The sequence below is a fragment of the Symphodus melops genome (genome assembly GCF_947650265.1).
Source record: "Symphodus melops genome assembly, chromosome: 4".
NCBI classification, from domain to species: domain Eukaryota; kingdom Metazoa; phylum Chordata; class Actinopteri; order Labriformes; family Labridae; genus Symphodus; species Symphodus melops.
The window spans coordinates 693,590-710,223 of NC_136694.1; the positions used below are offsets into that span (position 1 = coordinate 693,590).

The following is a 16,634-nucleotide window of genomic DNA, read 5'->3' on the forward strand; positions in this document are numbered from 1 at the left end:
TATGTCTCCAGCTGAAACCATTCCTCCAATAACTCCATCCATCCATTATGTCTCCAGCTGAAACCATTCCTCCAATAACTCCATCCATCCATTATGTCTCCAGCTGAAACCATTCCTCCAATAACTCCATCCATCCATTATGTCTTCACCTGGTTACAGAGGAGAAACAGCCTGAACGCCAGCCAATCACAGAGAGGCACATTCATACACAGACCAGGAGCTGTTTGGACTGGTAGCAGCGCTGCTGAAGTGGATCAGTCATTCAAATAATTCTTTATTTATTGGATCAATAATCAACAACAAGCCCAGAGTCCTGAGCCGAGTGTGAAACCGTGTCCCCTCACACTCAGTGTGTGAAGGTGTGTCTGCAGCTTTATTAGTCTGGACCATGTTTCAATCACATCCAGCTACAGAGAGTTCAGTAGAGTTCATCTATAAACCAGATTTAACTGGAATCCATTGTTTCTCTTCTTTATTGTCATTTTGTCTTTTTTTAACCTGCAGGAAACGCCACGCCCCAGACCACACGCCGAACTGACTCGCCAACGGAGGAGGAAAAAAAAAATCTGAGTCAGGAGGAGGTTTAAAGCTTCCTGTGTGATGATGAGGTGTCCCCCCCCCCCACCCCCCCTTCAGGCTGGACCGTACGACAGTAAAAAAAAGAACCGAGGCTGAGAGTCCTTCAGAGAAATTCATTTCAATGATTTAGCTTTCCTCTCCCAGCAGAGCGCGTTAGCATGTTTAGCTAAGTGGATGTTGCCTTACTACATCTCAAATGTTTTTCATTCATACGTCGCTGACGAAGCAGTGGGAGCAACTTGTGCTTACGTGTTTTAGCCAAAGACAAATCAAAGGTGTGGCTGCAGGAGCTGGGGATCGAACCCCCAACCTCCCTGTAAAGAGACGACTGACTACCACTGAGCCACAGCCGCCCCTGTATGTACAGCTTATGTAAAAAGGTCATTTGAAGTCGTCCCCATGAATCTGTGTTTTAATTTTTTATTGCTCTGTCTTTCTGCTCCATGTGTCTGTGAATTCCCCCCGAGGTCAATAAAGTTTTTTGATTTGAATTTGAATGAGATTGAAATGATTTGAAAAGAATAAATGAGTGGATCCATGTTGTTCAGAATAAACCTGTGAATGTTGTAAGAAGGAGGCCGTGCTGTCCGGCTGCACGTCGTCCACAGACGAGTCAGATCTGAAGAGAGAAACCAGCAACCAGCTCAACAAGTCTTAAAGAAGCCACTCGGCACTTTGAAGGCCACGTTGTGTCATAGAGAGGCCACCTGATCACAGCATCTACATCTCATTTATTGATGCATCTGTCAATCATACACTTGAACATATATGATGTCATAATGTTGTGATGCTTCATGTCAGAAAGCCTCGGTCACTCTGAGCTACAGTCAGACACGACACACATCTCTGTGTCCTTCTTTCAAACTCTGAATAAGACTGATCCTGTGTTCAGGGCCGGGTCCAGACTCATTTGACCGGGGGGGGGGGGCAACTGGTGCTGGTGGCACAGTGGCAGTGTGTGTGTGTGTCCATGCATCGAGGCTATAGTCCTCACACAGGCAGGTTCCCTCTCTCTCTCCCTGGTTTCTGACTGTATCCACTGTCCAATCCAATAAAGGCTAAAAATCCCCCAAAAATAAATCTTTAAAAAAAGAACCACCACCTTGGCTTCATTCTCACTGTTGCACCAACATCCTGTTGTGAAACGACTTCCAGGCATCATGAAGAGTCTGGTTTCCTGAGAATCAGCAGAAGTGGGCCAACACATTCCTGACTGATACACAGTAAATGTCAAAGGTGGCTGTTGGAGGGTTGAGCCTTTTAGTTCTATGAAGAGTGTTGTGGAATCTTTTCCATTACCAAAGAGTGAAAATAAAGAGTGAGAAGATCTATTCAAAAAGGAACCCCAAGATCGATCTGGTCTCAATGAACATTTATTCGAAGGCAAGATAAGCGTTCGAAGACCCCTCTCTCACACGGTGAGGAGAGAAAGAGGCCCCGAGTAAAGGCAAACATGAAAACTTATACATTTCCATCACATTACACAGATCACTCCCCCATCACGCCACATAGAGCCACTGCCCACCTGGCAGGGCACCATCTATCCCCAAGTGTGAGAAAAGAGACTACATGACTATTTACCATCTCCCGAGGCTGAGAAGGAGATGGAGTCCAGTGAGAAAGAGCCTGGGTGACTCTTCCCACATGAACAGAGTGTGAGAAACAGAATAAAGGGAACGAAATGATGGGAAACAAAACACCCAATATGCTGTGCATGTAGTATTCTAAGACATTTCAGATACATTCTATATGACAGATTCTATGAGACCTTCGTAACACACAGTGGGAGTAACATTTTCCATAACAAGAGAAGTCCCTGAACCTTTTAGTTGTTAGAAGAGAAGTCCCTGAACCTTTTAGTTGTTAGAAGAGAAGTCCCTGGACCTTTAGTTCTGAGAAGAGAAGTCCCTGAACACTTTAGTTCTATGAAGAGAAGTCCCTGAACCTTTTAGATCTGAAGAGAAGTCCCTGAACCTTTTAGTTGTTAGAAGAGAAGTCCCTGAACCTTTTAGTTGTTAGAAGAGAAGTCCCTGAACCTTTTAGTTGTTAGAAGAGAAGTCCCTGAACCTTTTAGTTCTGAGAAGAGAAGTCCCTGAACCTTTAGTTCTGAGAAGAGAAGTCCCTGAACCTTTTAGTTCTGAGAAGAGAAGTCCCTGAACCTTTAGTTCTGAGAAGAGAAGTCCCTGAACCTTTTAGTTCTGAAGAGAAGTCCCTGAACACTTTAGTTCTATGAAGAGAAGTCCCTGAACACTTTAGTTCTATGAAGAGAAGTCCCTGGACCTTTAGTTCTGAGAAGAGAAGTCCCTGAACCTTTTAGTTCTATGAAGAGAAGTCCCTGAACCTTTTAGTTGTTAGAAGAGAAGTCCCTGAACCTTTTAGTTGTTAGAACAGAAGTCCCTGAACCTTTTAGTTGTTAGAAGAGAAGTCCCTGAACCTTATAGGTCATGAAGAGAAGTCCCTGAACCTTTTAGTTCAGAAGAGAAGTTGCTGAATATTTTAGTTCTTAGAAGAGAAGTCCCTGAACCTTTTAGTTCATGAAGAGAAGTCCCTGAACCTTTTAGTTGTTAGAAGAGATGTCCCTGAACCTTTTAGTTGTTAGAAGAGAAGTCCCTGAACCTTTTAGTTCAGAAGAGAAGTCCCTGAACCTTTTAGTTCTATGAAGAGAAGTCCCTGAACCTTTTAGTTCTATGAAGAGAAGTCCCTGAACCTTTTAGTTCTATGAAGAGAAGTCCCTGAACCTTTTAGTTCTAGGAAGAGAAGTCCCTGAACCTTTTAGTTCTGAAGAGAAGTCCCTGAACCTTTTAGTTCAATGAAGTTAAGTCCCTAAACCTTTTAGTTCATGAAGAGAAGTCCCTAAACCTTTTAGTTCTTAGAAGAGAAGTCCCTGAACCGTTTAGTTGTTAGAAGAGAAGTCCCTGAACCTTTTAGTTCTATGAAGAGAAGTCCCTGAACCTTTTAGTTCTGAAGAGAAGTCCCTGAACCTTTTAGTTCTGAAGAGAAGTCCCTGAACCTTTTAGTTCAGAAGAGAAGTCCCTGAGCCTTTTAGCTCTGAAGAGAAGTCCCTGAACCTTTTAGTTCATGAAGAGAAGTCCCTGAACCTTTTAGTTGTTAGAAGAGAAGTCCCTGAACATTTTAGTTCTGAAGAGAAGTCCCTGAACCTTTTAGTTCTATGAAGAGAAGTCCCTGAACCTTTTAGTTCTATGAAGAGAAGTCCCTGAACCTTTTAGTTCTATGAAGAGAAGTCCCTGAACCTTTTAGTTCTGAAGAGAAGTCCCTGAACCTTTTAGTTCTATGAAGAGAAGTCCCTGAACCTTTTAGTTCTATGAAGAGAAGTCCCTGAACCTTTTAGTTCTGAGAAGAGAAGTCCCTGAACCTTTTAGTTCTATGAAGAGAAGTCCCTGAACTTTTTAGTTCTATGAAGAGAAGTCCCTGAACCTTTTAGTTCTATGAAGAGAAGTCCCTGAACCTTTTAGTTCTAGGAAGAGAAGTCCCTGAACCTTTTAGTTCTGAAGAGAAGTCCCTGAACCTTTTAGTTCTGAGAGGAGATGTTCCTGAACATTTTCGTTTATGAAGAGAAGTCCCTGAACCTTTTAGTTCTATGAAGTTAAGTCCCTAAACCTTTTAGTTCATGAAGAGAAGTCCCTAAAACTTTTAGTTCTTAGAAGAGAAGTCCCTGAACCGTTTAGTTGTTAGAAGAGAAGTCCCTGAACCTTTTAGTTCTATGAAGAGAAGTCCCTGAACCTTTTAGTTCTGAAGAGAAGTCCCTGAACCTTTTAGTTCTGAAGAGAAGTCCCTGAACCTTTTAGTTCTGAAGAGAAGTCCCTGAACCTTTTAGTTCTGAAGAGAAGTCCCTGAACCTTTTAGTTCTGAAGAGAAGTCCCTGAACCTTTTAGTTCTGAAGAGAAGTCCCTGAACCTTTAGTTCTGAAGAGAAGTCCCTGAACCTTTTAGTTCTGAAGAGAAGTCCCTGAACCTTTTAGTTCTGAAGAGAAGTCCCTGAACCTTTTAGTTCTATGAAGAGAAGTCCCTGAACCTTTTAGTTCTATGACGAGAAGTCCCTGAACCTTTTAGTTGTTAGAAGAGAAGTCCCTGAACCTTTTAGTTCTGAAGAGAAGTCCCTGAACCTTTTAGTTCTATGAAGAGAAGTCCCTGAACCTTTTAGTTCTGAAGAGAAGTCCCTGAACCTTTTAGTTCTATGAAGAGAAGTCCCTGAACCTTTTAGTTCTATGAAGAGAAGTCCCTGAACCGTTTAGTTCTATGAAGAGAAGTCCCTGAACCTTTTAGTTCTGAAGAGAAGTCCCTGAACCTTTTAGTTCATGAAGAGAAGTCCCTGAGCCTTTTAGCTCTGAAGAGAAGTCCCTGAACCTTTTAGTTCATGAAGAGAAGTCCCTGAACCTTTTAGTTGTTAGAAGAGAAGTCCCTGAACCTTTTAGTTCTTAGAAGAGAAGTCCCTGAACCTTTTAGTTCTGAAGAGAAGTCCCTGAACCTTTTAGTTCTATGAAGAGAAGTCCCTGAACCTTTTAGTTCTATGAAGAGAAGTCCCTGAACCTTTTAGTTCTATAAAGAGAAGTCCCTGAACCTTTTAGTTCTATGAAGAGAAGTCCCTGAACCTTTTAGTTCTGAGAAGAGAAGTCCCTGAACCTTTTAGTTCTATGAAGAGAAGTCCCTGAACTTTTTAGTTCTATGAAGAGAAGTCCCTGAACCTTTTAGTTCTAGGAAGAGAAGTCCCTGAACCTTTTAGTTCTGAAGAGAAGTCCCTGAACCTTTTAGTTCTGAGAGGAGATGTTCCTGAACATTTTCGTTTATGAAGAGAAGTCCCTGAACCTTTTAGTTCATGAAGAGAAGTCCCTGAACCTTTTAGTTGTTAGAAGAGAAGTCCCTGAACCTTTTAGTTCTGAAGAGAAGTCCCTGAACCTTTTAGTTCTATGAAGAGAAGTCCCTGAACCTTTTAGTTCTATGAAGAGAAGTCCCTGAACCGTTTAGTTCTATGAAGAGAAGTCCCTGAACCTTTTAGTTCTGAAGAGAAGTCCCTGAACCTTTTAGTTCATGAAGAGAAGTCCCTGAGCCTTTTAGCTCTGAAGAGAAGTCCCTGAACCTTTTAGTTCATGAAGAGAAGTCCCTGAACCTTTTAGTTGTTAGAAGAGAAGTCCCTGAACCTTTTAGTTGTTAGAAGAGAAGTCCCTGAACCTTTTAGTTCTGAAGAGAAGTCCCTGAACCTTTTAGTTCTATGAAGAGAAGTCCCTGAACCTTTTAGTTCTATGAAGAGAAGTCCCTGAACCTTTTAGTTCTATAAAGAGAAGTCCCTGAACCTTTTAGTTCTTTAAAGAGAAGTCCCTGAACATTTTAGTTCTGAAGAGAAGTCCCTGAACCTTTTAGTTCTATGAAGAGAAGTCCCTGAACCTTTTAGTTCTATGAAGAGAAGTCCCTGAACCTTTTAGTTCTGAAGAGAAGTCCCTGAACCTTTTAGTTCTATGAAGAGAAGTCCCTGAACCTTTTAGTTCTATGAAGAGAAGTCCCTGAACCGTTTAGCCCTCCGCTGAGTGTTGGCTCAGCGGAGTGTTCAGGCTGGACCGTACGACAGTAAAAAAAAAAAGAACCAAGGCTGAGAGTCCTTCAGAGAAATTAATTTCAATGATTTAGCTTTCCTCTCCCAGCAGAGCGCGTTAGCATGTTTAGCTAAGTGGATGTTGCCTTACTACATCTCAAATGTTTTTCATTCATACGTCGCTGACGAAGCAGTGGGAGCAACTTGTGCTTACGTGTTTTAGCTAAAGACAAATCAAACGTGCGGCTGCAGGAGCTGGGGATCGAACCCCCAACCTCCCTGTAAAGAGACGACTGACTACCACTGAGCCACAGCCGCCCCTGTATGTACAGCTTATGTAAAAATGTCATTTGAAGTCGTCCCCATGAATCTGTGTTTTAATTTTTTATTGCTCTGTCTTTCTGCTCCATGTGTCTGTGAATTCCCCCCGAGGTCAATAAAGTTTTTTGATTTGAATTTGAATGAGATTGAAATGATTTGAAAAGAATAAATGAGTGGATCCATGTTGTTCAGAATAAACCTGTGAATGTTGTAAGAAGGAGGCCGTGCTGTCCGGCTGCACGTCGTCCACAGACGAGTCAGATCTGAAGAGAGAAACCAGCAGCCAGCTCAACAAGTCTTAAAGAAGCCACTCGGCACTTTGAAGGCCACGTTGTGTCATAGAGAGGCCACCTGATCACAGCATCTACATCTCATTTATTGATGCATCTGTCAATCATACACTTGAACATATATGATGTCATAATGTTGTGATGCTTCATGTCAGAAAGCCTCGGTCACTCTGAGCTACAGTCAGACACGACACACATCTCTGTGTCCTTCTTTCAAACTCTGAATAAGACTGATCCTGTGTTCAGGGGCGGGTCCAGACTCCTTTGACCGGGGGGGGGGGGGGGCAACTGGTGCTGGTGGCACAGTGGCAGTGTGTGTGTGTGTGTCCATGCATCGAGGCTATAGTCCTCACACAGGCAGGTTCCCTCTCTCTCTCCCTGGTTTCTGACTGTATCCACTGTCCAATCCAATAAAGGCTAAAAATCCCCCAAAAATAAATCTTTAAAAAAAGAACCACCACCTTGGCTTCATTCTCACTGTTGCACCAACATCCTGTTGTGAAACGACTTCCAGGTATCATGAAGAGTCTGGTTTCCTGAGAATCAGCAGAAGTGGGCCAACACATTCCTGACTGATACACAGTAAATGTCAAAGGTGGCTGTTGGAGGGTTGAGCTGCTGGAGTCATATCCTTTGTGATATCTTTCATTTTGATTGACTGCACAGAGTCCTGATAGAACAATCTTTGGGATGAATCAGAGTCAGGCCTTCTGGTCCAACATCAGTGTTTGACCTCACTCATGTTCTTCTGGATGCTCAAGAATTCCCATAAACACTCCTAAAGCTGGTGGACAGCGTTCCCAGAAGAGCTGAAGCTGTTGTAGCTGCACACAGTGGACCGACATCATATTCAACCCTTTGGATTAACAATCAACTTCAGATGTGAGTCAAGGCAGGTGAGCCGATACTTTGTACTATTGATTGCATGTTATAAAGTTGATGTGACTTTAAATGGAGGTGTGCAGCTCATAAACTCACCTGTCATTCTATTTGATCTGTTTCTAAGGAAGCAGCTGTTCAGACTGACAATCATTAATCCACATCAGACAGTGACACACTTGATCTGCCTCCTTATCTCCTCCCTCCTCTCTCTGAATGAGCTGTGCTGGTTCCTGCTGGGTGAGGAGATGAACGTGTGCAGCACTCTCTGATCTCCATGTGACAGCATGCTGCAGAAACAGGCTTTAAAGGAAGCCAACAGATCCACTGAGACAGATTCATGTGAACAGGAAACCCTGAACAGAAGAGCAGACTGGCCTTTACTTTCATTATTACTCCCACTATTCACCCTGCACACACACACTTACTCTTTGTCTCCTCCAACAACTCCACAGGGTCAGGAGTAGGCGGAGCTAAATGCTCCAGGAATGTTGAACTATGAACTCTGAGTCATCTAGTTCTTGTTTAATAAACTCCCTAAATAATGCTGGCTCATTTACATGACCCAGTTGCTGGGTGCTGAGCTGCTGGCTCATTTCACTGGGTTGATTTTGGCCACGGCGGGAATATTGACCCAATATTAGGTGATTGAGAGAGGCTGAAGTGATCCAACGGCTAAGCTGGCCTTGTCACAACCCCGCGCTGGGTCAGAAGCCCCGCCCACTTCTCTCCTCGCGACTGACTAACGGTCGGCTGTGTTTTAACGTTGGACTTTGCTAAGTACCTAAAATACATTTTTTAAACATAATTTTCACACTAAACAAGATCAATACACAAGTACTATTAATTATAACAAAACCATTATGGCAAAGTCATTACTTTTTACTTGTTGACTGGCGTAACATGACGTTTTTCAGCTAGTTAACTTACTTTGAGTTATAGTAAATATAACGGTAACCTAGCATCATTTAGTTTGTTAGCTCGTTGGTTAACATTCATTTAGACTTTCAGTCTTTTATTTTCTGTTTTCCAATATGACCCATCATAATGTTAGATGGCTGCTCATATCCTACTAACATTAATGTTGGTTAAGTGAATCACTTTTCAACGTTGACGTTACTCTACATCATCTTGTCACATAAGACTGAATATCCTTTTAATGCACCTTAACATTGACTTTGGTTCATATCGCCCTAACGCCCTAACGTTAAACGCTGTCATTCATCAGACGGGGGACTTTTTACTGACGTTAACATTAGTCCATGTCCCAAGGTCATCACACAAATATTAACGTTATAGTGATGGCGTGGATTTACATGTTCACTTTGAGCTTTGTTCCGGTTGCGAGCAGTTTAAATGGATAGTTGTTGTAAAGTGTCGAGTCATCCCAGGCTGCTGAAGACGCTAATGTTAGCCTGTAGCGATAACAGCAGGTGGCAGCTTTATGATTAAAAGAGATGTGAGAAATGACTTCACATATTATAGTCTCTTATTTACAGTCAGTTACAGACGTGTTAAGTTGTGTTTTTATGTGTTTTAGGTGAAAGTTCTTCTAATGTGTTGATGTATTTATCAGGAGACACCAGCAGGGGGCGTAACGGCAGTAATGATGACACCACTCAATATACAGATTGATCGTGTCTCCTCTCCTTCACTCAAAGAGCCTTTTTCAGGTAAGAAATAGAATAAAAGTGTCGTGTCTTTTGCCCTGGGTGTTAGATTAAAGTGTTTAGTCCTTCCACAAGTTGTTTGTGTTGAAAAACGTCATTTTCTGTGAAGTTTAAAGAGAAACGTATTAGCACGAGTTAGGCTAACAGTTTAGCCGGCTTATTGGATTAGCATCACGCATGCGTAGTTGTACGTGGTCCTGTGTTACAGTGTACATCAGTGTTGTGAGTTTGTGTTTGTTTGTAGTCACCTGTGTGTGTGAATATGTTGTGAACAGTCAACATACAGAGTGAGCTGAGGATGGTTTCATGATAATCTGCCTGTGACTGTGTGTCTATGTCAGCAGCCAGCAACACTGTTCAACATGGTGTGAGGTGACTCCCCTCTGATCATTTTCTTTTTTTAATCTGCTACGTCAACGTCCTAAATTCACTTTGTGTTTTAAAGAAATGTCTTTTGTCTATATGCAAGTAAGTGAACAGACCACAGTCCTAAACTTTAATGATATTCTGAGGCAAGAAGAGAAATTACAAGTCCATGTTTTTTTGCATTCGGGTTCATAAATGTGTTTTGTAAATGTGAAAGTTTTTACATTCACACAAAGTATCTGCTGTGAGGGCTTCAGTCGGGTCAGAACCATCTGTAAAGTTGTAATTCATCTGGCGCCATGGTGGCATGATTCTCCTGAAACTAAAACACATGAATGACGAGTTAAAGGCTCGTGTTAGGGGCATGTTTGAAAGAATTCAGGCTGTTCTTTGATATCTGATCTATGACTGATATATTGATCCAGCATAGAATTTTTAATATCTATCAGTAATTACTGTTCTGTTTGAAGTTTACATGTTTTATTTCTTCTTCACAGGTTGGAACAGACATTCGTGAGTTCCTGAGGGAGGCCCTGAAGACCAGACCAGAGCCATCGCACTGCACGCACACTGAGCACTGATAGGACGCTGTGGACGAGCGCACTGAACGCACACAGTGACTCCGTGCAAGACAACAGAACTCTGGTCTTAAAATGTTCTGATCCAGGACCGGCGTGTGGGGAGAGATCATGACATGACTCTCTCTTTATCTCTCCTCTCTCTGATCCACTGCACACTATAAAGTCTATTACAGGGGACTTTGTTTCCACAGACCCCCCCAACATGTTGCTGTTCTTCCATCTTTGAGGTCCTTTATCTGAAGCAATGTGCCCCTATGTGGGACTTTTTACAAACAGCTGTGTATCAGCTGCCTGGCAAAGAGTCGCCAGCAAGAGAATTCTTAAACACCTCTTTGATTAAAGCCTCATAAAATGCTGATGTGTAAGAGGTGTTTAGTTTTAGCTCATCCTAACATTGTTTATATTTCCCTTTCAGTTGGGCCAGATAGATATACTACTGTTATTGTTGTTGGCTCTTTCAAATGTAAATAAATATATGCATTAATTTTATTATTTGTGTTGATTCTATTTGTTTAGAAGCAGTTCATGTGAATGATTGTTTTTTAATGCTGAAATTATTTTTTGTCTGGCGAAACAATGTAGAGCAAGAAAGATGCATAAATAACCCTCTACTGTGTGAAAATAAGCATCTATAATAATAACCCCATGAAAAGGTCCAAAAGAACCAACGTTGGGTGAGAATGACCCAATTTAAGAATAAAAGAAAATAACCCAACATGCTGGGTCCTGTGTCTGACCCAGCATGACCCAGATCCCCCCCCCAGTCTGACAAGCACCCACAGCACATGGCTTCTTGTGTCCTTCAAACATGAAGCTAACATCATTATCATGTGTTATAAAGCAGATGTATGTTCAAGGTCATAATTTAAAGGATTGAAAATGTTCCTGCAGTCTAAACAGCGATGTTTGATCCCGACACGTTGACAGTTTCTTCATCGCAAGTAAAAAAAAAGAAAGTCAGCTTTATTTTCATTTGAACCTGTTTGATGAAACACTGAGACAAATTAATCACAACAGGAAACACTGAAGTGGAAATCCAAGTGGGAAATACCCTCATCTTCATCCCCTCACCTCTTGACCTTTACCCTCATCTTCATCCCCTCCCATCTCGACCTTTACCCTCATCTTCATCCCCTCCCCTCTCGACATTTACCCTCATCTTCATCCCCTCCCCTCACGACCTTTACCCTCATCTTCATCCCCTCCCCTCTTGACCTTTACCCTCATCTTCATCCCCTCCCCTCTTGACCTTTACCCTCATCTTCATCCCCTCCCATCTCGACCTTTACCCTCATCTTCATCCCCTCCCCTCTCGACATTTACCCTCATCTTCATCCCCTCCCCTCACGACCTTTACCCTCATCTTCATCCCCTCCCCTCACGACCTTTACCCTCATCTTCATCCCCTCCCCTCTTGACCTTTACCCTCATCTTCATCCCCTCCCCTCTTGACCTTTACCCTCATCTTCATCCCCTCACCTCTTGACCTTCACCCTCATCTTCATCCCCTCCCCTCACGACCTTTACCCTCATCTTCATCCCCTCCCCTCTCCACCTTAACCCTCATCTTCATCGCCTCCCCTCTCGACCTTTACCCTCATCTTCATCCCCTCCCCTCTCGACCTTCACCCTCATCTTCATCCCCTCCCCTCTCGACCTTTACCCTCATCTTCATCCCCTCCCCTCTCGACCTTTACCCTCATCTTCATCCCCTCCACTCTCGATCTTTACCCTCATCTTCATCCCCTCCCCTCTCGACCTTTACCCTCATCTTCATCCCCTCCCCTCTCAACCTTTACCCTCATCTTCATCAGTAACTTCACCTTCACTCTCATCCCTGGACCTTTAGATGTGTGGTACTTTGTTCCACCACCAGGGGGCGACAGAGGAGGAGATCACCGTTAGCGTCTAAAGCCTGTCGTGAGGGATGGATCAGACGCCTCTCATTGGCTGAGCTTTAGGGCGGGGGAGGGGGAAGGGGACAGGTAAGTTCAGGTAAGGAGACGTTTCTGTCTCTGATTGGTTCTCGAGCAGCAGAGTTTGAAATGTGATATGAGCAGTAAGGAGCCAGTGGAGGGAGATGAACATAATAAGATCACATTCACGGTTCTGTCTGAATTGTCCCGTTCACCTCACTCCTTTACATTTCCAGCTGAACACCTCCCTTTGTATTTCTATTTATCTCACCTAGCTGACATGTGCAACGTGTGTTTAACATTAATCATGGTTCCTTTAGAAATAAAATTCAATATAATCAAGAGTCATGAGGAGAGGAGGCTTTTATTCTGAAGGGTTTCACGTCCTCTAAGGGGTTGTGGTCGTTTCCGGTGCTTTTATCTGAAGAGTAAGTCAGTGACGGACCAATAGGAAGGCAGAGAGCGTGTTAAACGTCCTCGCGCAGAGAAGAGTGCGTTCAGTGATGTTTCATGTTCAGATGAGCAGCATGCAGATCCTTCTCCTCTCTCTCCTCCTCAGCGGCTCTCTCATCCAATCAGCGGAGGGAACCGGTAAGAAGTCGGAACTCTTTATTTAATATGTCATGTTGATAATAATCATGACGTCATCCATCTGATTTTTAATGCTCAGCGGTCACTCTGCTGCAGGTGCGTGTGTGTGTGTGTGTGTGTGTGTGTGTGTGTGTGTGTGTGTGTGTGTGTGTGTGTGTGTGTGTGTGTGTGTGTGTGTGTGTGTGTGTGTGTGTGCGTGTGTGTGTGTGTGTGCGTGTTGCAGACACCACCATCATTTCCGAGAAACTCTGAGTGAGACTCGACGAGCTGCGTGTTTCTCAGAGTCACTCCTTCTTCTTCTTTTCTTCAATGATTTTTCAGATACAGCAGCTCACACACTCTGTCAATGTTTACATTAAGCTTTATTATGGGCTTTTATTTTGTTACTCAGTTTGACACACCCTTATATACTTACACACACACACACACACACACACACACACACACACACACACACACACACACACACACAGTGTCTGCTGTTGTTTATCAGCTGCATGTTTGCAAGTTCCCAAACCATCAAAGACTAGTTTTATATAAAGCCATGAACAAAATGAAAACACAAGATGATTTTATTCTTTCACCATCACAAACGGACGGGCACAAGTTTGAAAATGTTTTCATTTTTTTTTTTTATTCAAAAAAAAGAAAAGAAATAAGTCGTATGAAATGTTTATTTCCTTCCTCCTGAAGCTGAACCTTGACCCCCCCTCGTGCCTTTTATGATGCTTATACTGGTCCTCATGCAGTCCTCCACTTTACTCTGTTTGATATCACTTCTCTTATCTGATCCATCAGAGCACCACGCTCACTTTATTCTTTTAATCATCTTTTTTATAGCTCTACCTAATCACTTTATTATTGAGTATCTGCCTACTTACACACAGCTCTGTAGGAATATATATTGATTGATTATTTGTCACATGTAGGTGGCAGTATTCAAGGTTTCAGAGTGTGACAGTGACAGTGTTGTGTTTACAGCAGAAGAGCTGCTTTATGTTAGAAGGATGGTGTCTGTCGTTCATGTGTCCTTAATGTGAAGCGCTCATGATGAAGCCTCCATGAGAAACAAGCTTCTCTCCCTCCATCAATATACACTATTTTACATCTCTTCACTACTGCACAGATTTCTTTGAATTCCCCCCCGGGGACAAATTAAGTTTTTTTTTATTGAATAGAAATGAAAGAAAACAAACAGGAAGTGAAGCGTGTTGCATTGGTTCAGCACCTCCCCCTAAAACGAGCTGAAAACAGGACGAGCTCGGACCTCCAGCCAAAACTAAACCAAGAAAACCATCCAGACGTGCAGTGAAGGAATAAATACATGAGGGGGGGGGAGTAGGATGGAGAGACTCAACACATCTTACCCAGAGAGAGAAAGAGAGGGGGAGGAGAGAGAGAGAGAGAGAGAGAGCAGGGGGTGGGAGGTGTCAGAACCAAGAATAGAGATAACAGGATGTAGCGGTTGGTTTCTGTTTCTGGAGGTTGTTTGAGGTGAAGCGGTGGGGGCGGGGCTTCCTGTTCCTCCTTCATACCAACATCACTCTAAATTTAAATGTTATTAAACTTCATTAAAGACCAAAAAGTGGATGGATTCCCACACGACTCCTGGAGTCCGGACTGAGACATCCTGCAGAGGTTCAGACTTGTCCTCTCTCTCTCTGGCAGCACATTTGAACATTTTCCCATCTAATCTAATCTATGAAAGCAGAATGACCTGTTTGTGTTGTTTGACTTCTGCGGGTGCAGAGATCAAATCTGAAACAGGTCAGAGGTCTCACACTTCAAGTTTACACATTTATGGTTCTAGAATAAGACTTGACTTCCTTTACATGAACCTTTCTCTTTAATATTTACCTCAGTGTTTTTAATTTAGTGAAGCTGCCATCAGACTGCACAGCATGTGTAAGAGCTGAGCTGTTGATGTGCTTATAGCTCAGCATGTTTCAGGGGGCACAGCGGGGATTATTCATGGTTCAGGAGGGTCACAGTCAGAGGTCTCCTCCTCTGACCAAACAGCTTCATTCACAGTTCACCTTCAAAAATCAGATGTTCTAAAGTTTAAATGACAAAATACACCTTTCCCCCCCAATATGAACTTGAAGAGATTCATGTCAGGGGTTAATATCAGGTCCTAACAGGTGTTTGTCAGGTGTTTGGTGAAATGAAGGGAGGTATCCACTGTTGATTCTTTGAATGTTTTGATTTAAAGTCCTCTTTCTTTTTAAGGAAACCCTGAACACAGCACTCGTCTCCTTTCCACTGTTAATCAATGAAACCATGACCAAAGTCAATCAGGTCCCTGAACCTTTTAGTTCTATGAAGAGAAGTCCCTGAACCTTTAGTTCATGAAGAGAAGTCCCTGAACCTTTTAGTTCTATGAAGAGAAGTCCCTGAACCTTTTAGTTCTGAAGAGAAGTCCCTGAACCTTTTAGTTCTGAAGAGAAGTCCCTAAACCTTTTAGTTCTGAAGAGAAGTCCCTGAACCTTTTAGTTCTGAAGAGAAGTCCCTGAACCTTTTAGTTCTGAAGAGAAGTCCCTGAACCTTTTAGTTCTATGAAGAAAAGTCCCTGAACCTTTTAGTTCTATGAAGAGAAGTCCCTGAACCTTTTAGTTCTGAAGAGAAGTCCCTGAACCTTTTAGTTCTGAAGAGAAGTCCCTGAACCTTTTAGTTCTATGAAGAGAAGTCCCTGAACCTTTTAGTTCTATGAAGAGAAGTCCCTGAACCTTTTAGTTCTATGAAGAGAAGTCCCTGAACCTTTTAGTTCTATGAAGAGAAGTCCCTGAACCTTTTAGTTCTTAGAAGAGAAGTCCCTGAACCTTTTAGTTCTGAAGAGAAGTCCCTGAACCTTTTAGTTCTATGAAGAGAAGTCCCTGAACCTTTTAGTTCTATGAAGAGAAGTCCCTGAACCTTTTAGTTCTTAGAAGAGAAGTCCCTGAACCTTTTAGTTCTGAAGAGAAGTCCCTGAACCTTTTAGTTCTATAAAGAGAAGTCCCTGAACCTTTTAGTTCTATGAAGAGAAGTCCCTGAACCTTTTAGTTCTATAAAGAGAAGTCCCTGAACCTTTTAGTTCTGGGGATCTTTGGTGGAAAAGGGTCTTTAGAAACATCAGCTCCTGGACTACTTTCAGCTTCTACTCACTGTGGAGGACAGCTCCCTCAACTAAACACACATCAAGACTGTATATCCAGCACTACAACATGTTGATGCTCCATTCACTGACTTTACTGTTTTCATGGAAACAAACTGATTCACTCTCATGTTTGTGTTTCAGTTCAAGTGAAGGTGGAAAGAGGCCAAGATGCTGTGTTACCGTGTTCCCTCAGCACCAAGGAGAACATGGAGACCAAGCTGTTTGACTGGAAGAAAGGCGATCAAAATGTGTTCTTGTACAACGGAGGAGAATATTATGGTCACGGTCTTTCAGGTCAAGACATAAAGTTTGAAGGTCGAGTGTCACATTTTAACAAGGAGCTGAAGAACGGTAACGCCTCCATAAATATCACAGAGACAAATATGGCCGACAGTGGAGTCTACATCTGTGTTTTTCCTCGTCTGAAGCCTCCTCAGCAGTTCACCATTGAGCTGGTTGTTGGTGAGTTTTTTAAAATAACAGTTAAAAACATGTTTAGTGAGATGACGGGTTTAAGAGTCACTGATGAACTTTTCTTAAGGTCGTCATAAATCACATGTTGGACATTTACTAAACATTTCAGCTTAATACGAGCAGCCTAAGGAACATGTTTAAGTTAACACTCTGACAGGCTGATGTTCACCTCAACAAAAACAACTGGATCACATTGAAGATTTAGCAGCCCCCATGTGACTAAGAGTCAACATAATTACAGGTTAAACCTGTGCAGTTAGCATTAGACTTAGACTTAGACTTAAACTTAT

The 16,634-nt window shown here is 42.6% G+C and overlaps 2 protein-coding genes across 2 annotated transcripts in view; both read left to right on the forward strand.

Moving 5' to 3' along the window:
• The window catches only part of LOC306822720 (V-set domain-containing T-cell activation inhibitor 1-like), a 134,239-nt gene extending 133,649 nt beyond the window's left edge, over positions 1–590 (forward strand). The window contains exon 7 of the mRNA XM_079341903.1: positions 576–590. The gene's annotated coding sequence lies outside the window, so the exon portion shown is untranslated. The remainder of the gene's footprint in view (positions 1–575) is intronic.
• Positions 591–12,471: 11,881 nt separating this feature from the next.
• Positions 12,472–16,634, forward strand: part of LOC306822722 (V-set domain-containing T-cell activation inhibitor 1-like) — a 67,368-nt gene continuing 63,205 nt past the window's right edge. Inside the window, exons 1-2 of the mRNA XM_079341911.1 lie at positions 12,472–12,737; positions 16,012–16,332. Coding sequence (XP_079198037.1) covers positions 12,650–12,737; positions 16,012–16,332 — 409 coding nt within the window. The 5' untranslated portion in view covers positions 12,472–12,649. The remainder of the gene's footprint in view (positions 12,738–16,011; positions 16,333–16,634) is intronic.